The sequence below is a fragment of the Xyrauchen texanus genome, chromosome 40 (assembly GCF_025860055.1).
Source record: "Xyrauchen texanus isolate HMW12.3.18 chromosome 40, RBS_HiC_50CHRs, whole genome shotgun sequence".
NCBI classification, from domain to species: domain Eukaryota; kingdom Metazoa; phylum Chordata; class Actinopteri; order Cypriniformes; family Catostomidae; genus Xyrauchen; species Xyrauchen texanus.
In genome coordinates, this window is record NC_068315.1 from 35614834 (window position 1) to 35627968 (window position 13135).

The 13135-nt window shown below is 38.5% G+C and overlaps 1 protein-coding gene across 1 annotated transcript in view; it reads left to right on the plus strand.

The window, feature by feature from the left end:
• Positions 1 to 6844, plus strand: part of zgc:174164 (uncharacterized protein LOC570656 homolog) — a 65354-nt gene extending 58510 nt beyond the window's left edge. The window contains exons 16-22 of the mRNA XM_052112715.1: positions 1732 to 1915; positions 2038 to 2124; positions 3750 to 3855; positions 3938 to 4079; positions 4391 to 4475; positions 4744 to 4790; positions 6105 to 6844. Of these exons, the coding sequence (XP_051968675.1) occupies positions 1732 to 1915; positions 2038 to 2124; positions 3750 to 3855; positions 3938 to 4079; positions 4391 to 4475; positions 4744 to 4790; positions 6105 to 6162 (709 nt within the window). The 3' untranslated portion in view covers positions 6163 to 6844. The remainder of the gene's footprint in view (positions 1 to 1731; positions 1916 to 2037; positions 2125 to 3749; positions 3856 to 3937; positions 4080 to 4390; positions 4476 to 4743; positions 4791 to 6104) is intronic.
• Positions 6845 to 13135: the final 6291 nt, after the last annotated feature.

A 13135-nucleotide genomic window follows, 5' to 3' on the forward strand; every position in this document is an offset into this window, starting at 1 on the left:
AGAATTGTATTTCTATATTTATTGTTGTTTGTTTATTTGGTGCTACTAGTTACAAATCAAAAAGGGAAATGGAAAATGCACACAGCAGTCACTTTCAGCTCTCAGGAGGTTAAGAGACACAGTCTGTAGGGTAATGCCACAGACATTGAATATTTGAAAGAAAATGTAATTGTGTTAGTGTTTGTAATTATAATTTTATAATATCTATTTAAAAAAAAATAAATTAATTCTCTTTTCTCCTAATTTGGAATGCCCAATTCCCACTACGTAGTAGGTCCTCGTGGTGGCGTGGTTACTCATCTCAATCTGGGTGGTGGAGGACAAGTCTCAGTTGCTTCTGAGACTGTCAAGCCGCACATCTTATCATGTGACTTGTTGTGCATGACACCGCGGAGACTCACAGCATGTGGAGGCTCATGCTACTCTCCACGATCCACACACAACTCACCACACGCCCCATTGAGAGAACCACTAATCACCACCACGAGGAGGTTACCCCATGTGACTCTACCCTCCCTAGCAACCGGGCCATTTTGGTTGCTTAGGAGACCTGGCTGGAGTCACTCAGCACGCCCTGAATTCAAACTCATGACTCCAGGTGTGATAGTCAGCGTCAATAGTCGCTGAGATACACAAACCCCACATATATAATATCTATTATTAAATAATCAAAATAAACAGTTGTTTAGTGTTCCTATGAAGTTTAAAATGATGTGGTTTGTATCTCAGAACAGCATTCTGGGATTATATTCTTCACATCACAATTGTACAGAGTGGTTATCTGAGTTACTGTAGACTTTATCAGTTCAAACCAGTCTGACCATTCTCTGTTGACCTCTCTCATCAACAAGACATTTCTGTCCACAGAACTGCCGCTCACTGGATGTTTTTTGTTTTTGGCATCTTTCCGAGTAAATTCTAGAAACTGTTGTGTGTGAAAGTACCAGAAATACTCAAACCAGCCCGTCTGACACTAACAATCATCCATGTGATTATCTTATCAGCCAATCGTGTGGCAGCAGTGCATAAAATCATCATGCAGATACGTGTCAGGAGCTTCAGTTAATGTTCACATCAACCATCAGAATGGGGAATAATTTGATCTCAGTGATCTAGAGCATGGCATGATTGTTATTGTCAAATGTGTTTGAGTATTTCTGGGATTTTCACACACAACAGTCTCTAGAATTTACTCGGAATGGTGCCAAAAACAAAAAACATCCAGTGAGTGGCAGTTCTGTGGACAGAAATGTCTTGTTGATGAGAGAGATCAACAGAGAATGGTCAGACTGGTTTGAACTGATAAAGTCTACAGTAACTCAGATAACCACTCTGTACAATTGTGATGAGAAGAATGTAATCCCAGAATGCTGTTCTGAGATGTGGGTTGGCACTGTTTTGATGACATGATGGGGACCTACACAATATTAGGCAGGTGGTTTTAATGTTGTGGTTTAATGTTGTAGCTTATCGGTGTGTGTGTATATATATATACATATACAATGGATGAATAAAATGTGGGGTTTGTAGGACATGGTTTGCAATACTTTATATAGAATGACCCATCTGCAGGTTTCTGTAGAGACTCCATTCTTTCATCTTCATTATATACATAAAAACAAATATATACAGTATATATATATATATATATATATATATATATATATATATATATATATATATATATATATATTTAATTTTTTTAAAAGCTGAGATTGTCTGTCTTCACAGCAACTCTATGTGTGGGAAAATCCAGTGCCTTTTTGACAGCAATAACCCACCAGTGGGTGCAACAGTCAGTGTGGTGAAGATAGAGGGAAACACAATCACCTGTATGAACGCTGACTTCCGCCTGGGCTCGGACGTACCAGACCCAGCCTACGTCAAAACTGGCTCAGTCTGCACTCCTGGAAAGGTCTTGAAAAAATCTCATTCATTTAGCTCATCACATTTTGTTTTTGAATGTTTATTTTATTGCAGTTAAGTTGTTTTAATTAAGTCGTAAACTGTCCTGGCTCATTGTTCTCTCCCATTCAGGTGTGTCTGGACTTCAAGTGTCTCAACTCTTCAGTTCTGGATCAGAGTCAGAGGTGTGATGCCCAGAGAAACTGCAGCAGTAACGGAGTAAGTGAAGACGAAGTGAAGGTTCACTAAAGAGTAGTTTATTAACGTTCCTCAAGCTGGTGCGTCAGTGGTCTTGTGCTGTGTAAGGATGCAGAGTCCCACAAAAGGAAACATTTTCCTGATGCCATTGCAGAAATACCCTGATCACAGTTTATGTCTCATCTATAATTCATTAATTATAACCAAAAGTGTACAATAATAAAGAGGTTACTGGGATAAAGTGAGTAGTATCAAAATACTAGTTCACCTAAAAAATAAGAATTCTCTAATAATTTACTCGCCCTTAAGTTGTTCCAAACTCGTATGATATTCTTTATTGTGCAGAACACAAAAAGAGATATTTTAAATGATGCTATCCCTGATTTGCACATAATAACAATATTTGAGCTGCTTAAAAAAAACTAAAGTGTCATAAAAGTACTGTGTCATTGTAACGGGTAAGGGATGGTCAAAGAGGAGGCGGGAACTAGCAGAACAGTCAACGTAAACATTAATGACAAAGTCAACTTAAAACAACATAAAACACTTAGACGCACACACAGCAGTGTGTGTTTCTCTCCCTCTCAAACTGGCATCTCTGGCTCCCCTCTATCTCGCTTTCTCCCGCTGATTATGTGACAGTTGTGCACATTCACGGCCCGGCCACGCCTTCCTCCTTGTCACACTCCTCCCCCTCCTGGGAACCTGGGGAGAGTCAAGGGGAGGTAGAGGGAAAGGGTGAGCGAGAGGGACACATAGAGAAATTTGCTCACTTTTCCCTGGTGCTCAGCCACTCCTCCGCCCTCTTGCGGACAACAGCCACTCCTCCCCGGGTGGATGGCAGCGAGTCCTCTGACCCCTGGCGGACAGAATGGCTCCTCCCCTTCCTGATGGATGCCAGTGGTTCCTCTTCCCCTTGTGGAAAGCATTGGCGAGGACTCCATGACAGCGCATCCCTCCTCCCTCCTGGGTTCCGGCACCAATGTAACTGGTAAGGATGGGCATGGAGGAGGCGGAAATCAGCTGAGCAGTCAACGAAACTTTAATTACATAAAACACTGAACTGAAACATAACGACACACACACACACACACAGCTCTCACTGACGTCCCCGGCTCCTCTTTATCCCTGTCCCAGCTGATTGAGCTGGTTCAGCACCGGGCACGCACCCTCATGTCCCGGCCACGGCCTCCTCCTCATCACAGTCATATTCCGAGTCTTTTGAAGGCATACGTTACGTTTTGTTGATAAAGCACCCGACATTTCAGGTATTTTACAGTAAAAACCTTGACTTCCACCACAACTCTCCTCTGCATGTTCATGGGCACTTGAGAGAAGGTCATTCACAATGAAAGCACAAACAACACAAGTTCTTGCATGAACACAGTGTTTATCTTATGTGCAGTGAGTGAGGACTGTTCGGCTGGTCATGTGATCTCCCCATAATGGCCACCAACAGAGTGAGAACCCTTATGTAGAATAAAATAGCTATTTCTAGAACACTGATATGACTGGAGTGAACATGATTTTATACAGGTTTGACAAAAGTAATTTTAATGTCTTTACAAAATGAATTGATTAGTAGTGCACATTTAAGGATCATTTCAGAATATTTCCACATCTGAATGATGCATGTTTTCTTGCAGGTGTGTAATGATCAATTCAACTGTCATTGTGATAATGGCTGGGGTCCACCCAACTGTAACAAACGTGGCAGAGGAGGAAGTATCAACAGTGGCCCTGCGCAGATCGGTAAGAACACACTCACTGACTTGCTAAATGAACAGAACACACTCAGATGTTTTATCATCTCTTTGAAACTCTTTCCTCTTAGATTACTCCCTGAGAGACGGACTTTTGATATTCTTTCTTCTGGTGGTGCCAGTTCTGATTGTGTTAACCATCGTTTTGCTCTACGTGTTCAGACGGGACAGTCTCAAACGCTGTCTCAAGTGCCGTCTGTCCACATGCCACAAGTCAGTCCATCACTTATTCAGTTTCTTATCTTTTTATGCAACTTCAAACTTTAAATGTATTGCTGATGTCTGATGGCTTCATTTGTTATATTACCAATTGCATTAGTGAAGAAGGAAAGACAATGGAAACTATTTTAGGACAGAGGAGGGAATTCGATTTTTATTTGCATGTGCTATATGTATTGATTAAGCATAATTTAACGATTAATCGACTATTTGGGTGATTATTGCAGCGATTAATCAACCACGTTGCCCTGTTGAACTCTGTGAAAAATGGTCTGAAGTGAATATTTTATATTGTTTTACAACAGATCTAACAATGCAGCAAATGGCTCCAAGAATGCACAGACAAATGGCACTGCAACTAGAGTGGCCACCCCGCAGTCTATAACACAGGTTTAAGCAACAAAACACACTCCTATTTCATCAAGCTGTCAAAGAATAAAGAAAAATACATTGATTTACATTAGCTGTTCTGAGCTTTGTATGTAAGTAATATGTGCCAGACATTAATGATAGATTTAAATTCATTAGCTATGCATTCATTTGCACAATTAACTGTGTCCTGAGAAAACTGAAGTTACTCTAATGCATTGCCCTGGCTAAACATATGTTCTTTATGCTGTTCAGTGGTTCTGTATGATATCGTTCTTTTTTCCCCCAGCCAAATACAGCAGCATATCAAGTGGATACTTCAGTTACTTCAGTAAGGTAATGTCTGAAGAACTGTCCAACCCACTTTCAGTACTTTGACCCCATCTAGGTTTTCTTTGCTTTCGGATAATCATCAGTGTTGTGAGCTAAGTGTCACTCTGAACAAAACCCTAATCTGCTTGATAAAGAAATACCTTACCTGTACCTGTGCTACCTAAGTGAACAAACTTACAATTTTCACCTGTTGGATGATTTAAATCTAGAGATCCCATTTCTTCTTAAAGGGTCATGAAACCCCCCTACTTCAGCCCCAATTTTCACACACTCAGACTGAAAAAAGAAGAAATGGTAGGGAAAATATGTGGGGCAGTATTCTAGGCAGGAAGATGGAAAGATGGGGAAAAACACACAGACAGATAGAGCTGGCTGAACCTCACATTATGAGTAGATATATATAATAAAGTTTTGGACTGTATATAAATCATGGGACAAAAGTGTGAAGACATTAGAACTGTGTGCAGATTTGAATATTGTGTTCAGAACAGCAGTCAGAGCAGACATCTCCCTCCTGCGAAACCGCTTTCACCTCCATGAGTTTGAATTCTCCATTGTAATGTGATAGAAGTGCTTCTCAATAATAATGTGTAGAAACTCTCAGAATCTAGTGACGTACAATGTACTGTCCAACCAATCAGAACGGAGTTTACGTGACATTCCTTCAACTTTTGTATTGAAACCGGAAGAATGAAATGAAAATAACCATTTTCCCCTAAACAACAAACATAATGAGTTCTATAATTCTTTTCAATGATGTGCAACCTGTACATATCTGTTCACATCTCAAAAAATGACCTTTTCATTTCTATAAAAAAAACAACAATTTTCAGCAAAAGTTCAGAATATTTTGTATTCCTGAAAAAAAACAAAGAAAATGAAAGGGGTCACCACACTATTCAGTTTTTTGCACCAAAACAGTCATAATTTAGTGCTCTATGATCATTTTCACCCTGTCTCTGGCCCTCTGAATGAAACGCTGTTTTGGCCTCAACATCTCAATGTAAATGTCCGCTCAGTGAGAACCTCCAGCTCTTGTCTACTGAAGTTTTTTATTCTTTTCCTCTGTCAAATAAAAATTTGTCAAATAGTAAAATCTTTTATGAGGGTTAATGTGGTAAAACTAACATATCTCACTTTACATTCAAACGAATAACAAGGTGCTTGCTACTTAAAAAAGCGTAACAGATAGATCAGTTTAGTGTAATGATGTTGAAGTGTTGAATTTGTTGTATTAGACAAGGAAACCTCGTCTTTCATTGTTGTACAACACTGCAATATCATGCATCTGGATTCACCTGCTTTTCACCCTTACAGACAAGGACCAGGCGTCCCCAAACCTATCCCACCCAGACAGACCCCAGTACCAGTATGAAGGCATGACGCTGCACAGTTCGTGCTTCCTGTATTGTAAGAGATGTTTTAACTGAACCCACTTTATGAAGTTGAACCTCTTTCCTCCAATCATCACCTGAACTACAGTTGAAAACAGATGAAGGACTAACGCTGGTCAGGACAAAAGCATATGTTGCCTAAAGTTATTAAAAATGTTTACAGAAATGTTTTATCAATATTTCCCACAGTGACAACATACGATGACTTCTAACACACATGGATGTTATTATTTCTCATTTTGCCTTTGGCGGAGTATTTTTCTCCCTTAAACTAAACTGCACTGTAGAATTAATCTAGAAGATTTGAGATATTTGGCTTGTTTTCTTCATTCAGAATAACTGTTATACTATATATTAACTGTTGACTGTTATATGTTTATTATAATGTAATGTGGCCATTTTGTTTGTTTCGTCAGCCCTTTTAACAATTTGGTTGATCTACATTTTGAAAGTTGTATTTTTCCCTCAAAATCTCTATTTTAATTGTACCTTCAATGTAAGAATCGGAGTAATAAATAATTTTGTATATTGAAATTGGAAGCCTGACTGCAGAACTGTTTTGTGCTCATGAAAAATACAAATAACACACTTACGTAAAGGAATATTCTGGGTTCAATACAAGTTTGTGATGATGTTAAAATGAACTTTGACTCGTCCCTCCTTTTCTTTTAGATAAGCACAAATGTGTGTTCCAGTGAGACACTTACAATGGGGGTCAATCTGTAAATGTTAAAATACTCACTGTTTCAAAAGTATAGACATAAACCATAAATGATATGTGCGTTAAAATGATTTTACTGTGATAAAATCACTTACTAACCCCATCTGTGTAAAGCTATATCCAATTTGACAACTTCATACCATGATGATGTAATCCTGTAAAGAAATAATTACGGTAATTAAGTAGTCTGCTGCAAAAATGATAATTTAAAACAACTTTACAGCTCAAATAAAACACATAAAATGATAAGCTTCACATTTCTGCCTTTAAAGTCCTATTATGGTTTTTAAACATGCCTAATTTAGTTTTATAGGTCTCATACAATAGATTTACATGCATTCAAGGTCAAAATTTAACCTTTTTTGCCCAGTGTCAAAAACGATTCTTCAATGATCCTTTCTAAATGATTCTTCTTCTTCTGTTGTTTTATGGCGGTTGGCAATCCAATTTAAATGGTGCATTCCCGCCACCTACTGGATTGGAGTGTGGAGCGCCAAATGGTTGTAAAGTATCTTATATGCTGTTGATTATGGAGCCCCCGAAGTGACCTGTGTGCGCACGAGAAACCGGGGCTCCATAGTTGATCAATCTTGTATCTTTTAAGAAATTAAATCATTCTTGATAAATTCTTGATCGCTTTGGGCTATTTCCTAACAAAACCTGAAGTGACACATCATTTAATCTTAAAGCTCGAGTTAGATGGAATCTTGCTCTTTCATATGGATCAGATGTTCAAGTCAAGTCAAGTCAAGTGGTTTTTATTGTCGTTTCAACCATATACAGTTAGTACAGTACACAGCAAAACGAGACAACGTTCCTCCAGGACCATGGTGCTACATAAAAACAACAAAGGACAAACACAGGACCACATGAGACTACACAACGAAATAAAATACCTATATAAACTACCTATATATACCTATATAAAGTGCACGTGCAAACATGTGCAAAAAGTACAGGACAGTACAACAAATTTCTGACAATGAACAGGACAATAGACAGTGCAGCGCCGACCAGTACTCAGTGCAAAAAGATGACAGTTTCTAAAAATGTAAACATAACATACTATGAGATAATGTTCTATGCACATAGCAGTTATTGAGGTAGCAGACAGTTATAAAGTGTTATAATAACATGTTGTACTGATTCTTATAGACCAGATTTATCACACTTACCGTTCTCATGTTTCCCTGTTCACATCCTCTTTCCTGTTTCCAAATTTAATTCTTTCTAAACCAACTATTTCTTGATGCAAGTGTCTTCCTTTAATTCCACCGTCCCTCTCTTTCTGCCATGTCTTTCTTATTTCACTCGCTATTAATCCTTTAAATTCTGTTTTACTTAATTACATTTTTATGTCCACTTGTGAGTGTTTCAAAGCCTGTTTAGCCAGATGGTCTGCCTCCTCGTTTCCTTTCACACCCACATGTGATGTACCCACAAAAAGTTTACAATAAATCCAGACTGTCTTATTATAAATAGAGTCTGCATCACTTCATATATCAAATCTGGTCTTGCTACCGATATTCCACTTGACAAGCTACTGATAGCTGAAAGTGAATCTGTGCATATCACTGACCTTGTAGGTTGTATTTCTTCTAGCCATTGTAGTGCTAGGAATATTGCTATTAATTCTGAAGTAAATACAGAAATATGATCAGAGATTCTCTTTGAAATTTTAACTTTAAAAGAGGTATGTAAGCTGCTGCTGCTGTAAATCCAGAATCTGGATCCTTTGATCCATCTGTATAAATTTGCACTGCGTTATAATATATTTGATCAATATATTGTTGTACTGTTAAACTTTCCAACATATTTCTTTCCTTGTTATGCTTATCTTCATACAACTGAATGTCCACTAGAGGCATAGGGAAAAGCAAAGGAGGTATTGCTGACATAGCCACAGAAGGCCAATGTTGATATCACTTATTCCCAGTGGTTAAATTGGCTTTTGTAGGGAGGGGGAGCCCTTATTTACGGTGAATGGTCATCATTCAAAATCCCGCCGTAAAATGACTTAATGTGTTTTTACACCAAAGGGGCTCTTTTTCCAGTATTAATGTGTAAGGTAGGGTTGAGTAGCCTAGTTATTCAAACAAAGACAAATACTTTACAATTCAGTTACTTTATTATTATTTTTTTTACCTTGAATGTTAACAGGCAGGCAACGGATTTCACCCTCGTAAAATGTATGAAAGGAATATGTTTGAAAATATTGCAAGCCAGAGACGAATATGTAAATGTATTTTTTATTTGTGCAATTTAGAAACGTTGAAGTCCCTTCGCACCTGTATGTTAATGTAACTCTTGCAGTAATTATTTATCATATTCATGCAGCCTGTGTTATTCTGTTGAGTGTTGAAAAACCATCGAGGAGAAACACATTATGACACTTTTAGCATGTAAACGGGTAAAGTTTTAGAAAAAAAAAAAGAGTAAACTCGCCCGCTTTGCGAGAAACATTAAACGTTCTATAAAGTTTTTTTTTTATTATTATTAGTAAAACTGAATAATAAATTAACAGGGAAGTAGAGTTGGCAAAATAAATGTATAATCTCCGCCTTTATTGAGTTTTGTAATGCCTGATAGAAATGTATCTACCTTTGTAGAGCAATATAATACTTTAATTGCAGAATAGTCCCACTAGTCACATGATACACTTCAGAAAATTGAGTTCACAACTATTTCTGGGCTTAAAAGATACAAATATCAAATCAATGCAGAACATTGTATCTCAAAAGCAATACCCCTGCACTACTTAAAACCCGATGTGGCCCCTTTACCGCCACTTCCAAATATACGCTCATTTGCACATCTGTTTTAATCATTTGGCTGCGCTGCCGCTTTTCAGAGCGCCCTTCACAATGCACGCTAACTAATTCGTCCCACCGAGAGCAGAGACTACATTACCCATACACCCTTGAGTTTTACAAGTGAAAAGCGCATGCGTCGCTTTTGCCGCGGCGCTGTCAGTGTCAACACAACGGTGGGTGTGTGAAACGCGCAACCATAAATGCAAATAAAATACAAATACATTGAACATTTAATATGCTCACCTGGCTTCAGACTCTGAGTAATAAAAGAACTAGGTCAGAATCAGAGGACTCGCTGGCTGACACCCCACCAAGCCAGAATGATATCGCTGCAGGTCAGACGCAAGTTAATGAAAGCAGCACTTGTGCCGCTGTCGATGAGGTTCTCACATGTGGCGACGAGGACGAGAGTGACACCACTTCTACCGATGACAACAGCCGCGTTAGCGAGCATGAGTGGCCAGAATGTTGGTCTCAAGCACAAGTCCGGTATTTCTCCACAAATTACAAGTGGCTGATGAGCAGAAATCAAAAGTTGGGTTGTAGTGTGTGTAGTCAAGTTTGTGCTCGCGTGGACATGCAGCAAGGACAGAGAGTGTCGCAGGAGTGGAGAATCTCGTCTTTTGGAAGGGACAAGGCTGCACAACAAAACTCACTACGAAAGAAAATAAAAGAGCACAGAGACTCAATTTATCACAAGAAAGCAGTTGAAATAAAAGAGAAGGCAACACAAAATACAATGCAAAAACACATTGAAGATATGAGAAAGGCTGACTACGCTTCAACTTGCAATGTGTTTAGAACAGCTTATAAGATTGGCAAGCATGGGCGTCCCTTTACAGACATGCCAATAGATGTCCAGTTGCAAGTCTTAAATGGTGTCAAGATGGGCAGAGTTTTGCACTTTAATAACTCATGTGCAAATATACTGGATCACATTGCACATTTTGTTCAAAAATGTTCAATACCCTTTTGCACATTTTATTTATGTTCAGTAGCTCTTTCTAGCTCAAGCAAATCCACAAACTAATAAAAGGATTTATTATTTTGTATAAGGTCGTCTGTTGACTGCTGTATATAAAACCCCTTCAATATAGTTGTTGTTACCTCAGGGGAGGAGGGGAGTCAGAAACCCCCCGCCCCCAAAAAAACATAATAATAAAGTACCGGCACCTCTTTTGGGCCACTTAAAGCACTGAATATTAGGTAACAAATGGAATAATAATAGGCTCATATAAGTACAGACATGAGCAGTCTGGCCTCTCTGTCGTGCACATACAATATATGCAAACTGTTAATAATCAATATATTACTTTAAATGCTAATGTTATTCTTCATTTAGTAGTTCATTTAACATATAAACTAACATGCTTTATTTATATAACATGTTATAGTTACATGCTATTTTTATATTCGTTCGTTCTAGCCGTTAGCGGGTTTCCATGGTAACGTCGCTGTTATGCTTAGAACTGTGACAGTTTTCCCTTGATGGCTGTGGGCGGGATGCTGAACCAGCGATTATTGCATTTATGACGTCTGATAATTCCATGTAGCTTGGGTGTCTCTGTGTAGTCTTGCTAATTATTTAGTCTCATATGCCATGTATTTGCCAGGAGTCAGGAGATGAAAAATAATTTAAGTGGAATAACAATATTTGGTGCTGAAGGAGACGGAGCTGAGCTCCGGCAGGGTGTGTTGTGGACCCGAGGAGGCGGAGCTGCGCTCCGGTGCGCTCCGGCCCAATTTAACCTCTGCTTATTCCTATGTTTTGTGCCTCCTGATTGGCTGTCCAACCAAAGCTTGTTGATTTTTTATACTCATATTCCCAGCAATCATTCAAGACTTTGTTAACTGGATGACTATCCGAATGACCTTTTATATTAGTCCAATATCTCATCTTTAATTTGAGCATTCTAATTTCTAGAGGCATTTCATCCATCTCTACTTGTACTGCTGTTACTGGAGATGATCTTATTGCTCCACAATATATTCTCAATGCTTGTGATTGTAATGCCTAAACTTTTAAAAGTAGTGTTTACATTTACGCATTTGGCAGACACTTTTATCCAAAGCGACTTACAGTACACTTATTACAGGGACAATCCCCCCTGGAGTTAAGTGCCTTTGCTCAAGGACACAATGGTGGTGGCTGTGGGGATCGAACCAGCAACCTTCTGATTACCAGTTATGTGCTTTAGACCACTACGCCACCACCAATCCAATATTTTAGATGCAGAACTGTACGCCATACTTCCATCATCAATAGCAACTCTTATTAGTGCACAATATATACTTTAAAGACACTGACAGAATGCTCCCCATTCAGTTCCTGCCAAACGCCTCATTACATGTATTGCTTTTTTGCATTTGTTTATCATTTTCTGAATATGCACTTTAAAATTCAATTTTGCATCATCCTCATTCCCAGGAATCTAACTACTGATTTTTGCTCCAATTGTTGTCCATATTAATATTTATTGTTGGGTTAATTTTTCTTTTTTTTTTGCGAGTTTTTGCCACTGAAAAACAAAAACCCTATTCAAAAGCCCAATTCTCTACCCAATTTCTCTCCACATGCCCAACATTGCATCCTCTCTTCAACAGTGCCCCATCATCTCCATATAAAGACCTCCCTATCCCTGAATCTATCTGTGAAAAATGTCAATGATCATTATGTTAAACGGAATTGGACTGCCAACACTTCCTTGCGGTGTTCTGTTCTCTACTTGATATACCTGAGAAAAAGCAGACCCCACTCTCACTTGTATTGTTCTTTTAAACCAAAAAACATTCTACCTTTTACATCCATGCTATCCAGTTTTATTAAAAGTCCCTCTTTCCACATCATCGCATGCTTTTTCAACGTCAAAACATACTCCTACTAACACGTCCTTGTTTTCTTGAGCATTTCTAATTTCAGCTTCCAGGCATAAAACAGAATCCATTGTGCTTCTCCCTTTTCTGAAACCACTTTGGAATGCAGAGAAAAGGTTTTTCAATAACATATATTAATCTGTTCATGACCATATGCCCCATTAGATTGCATAAATTCGACGTTAATGCTATGGGTCTGTAGTTAGTGGGCTGCGAATTATCCTTACCTGGCTTCGCTATAGGCACTATGATCAGATGCTTCCAGTCAGCTGGTAATTTCCCTGATTCCCACACCTTATTAAAAAGACTCAAAATAATATTTAGAGATGTTTCTAATAGGTGTTTTACCATCTCATAACAGATGTCATCTCTACCTGGAGAAGTTTGTTTTACCCCAGCAAGCGCTTTCTTGAGTTCAAACAGGGTAAACTCTGAAAAAGGACCATCAGGATGTACATTAGATTTAGAGTAAATAACTCTGATTTTTGAAACTTTGCAGACTTTTTTTTTTTTTACATCCACAAACAGCTATAATATACACTACAT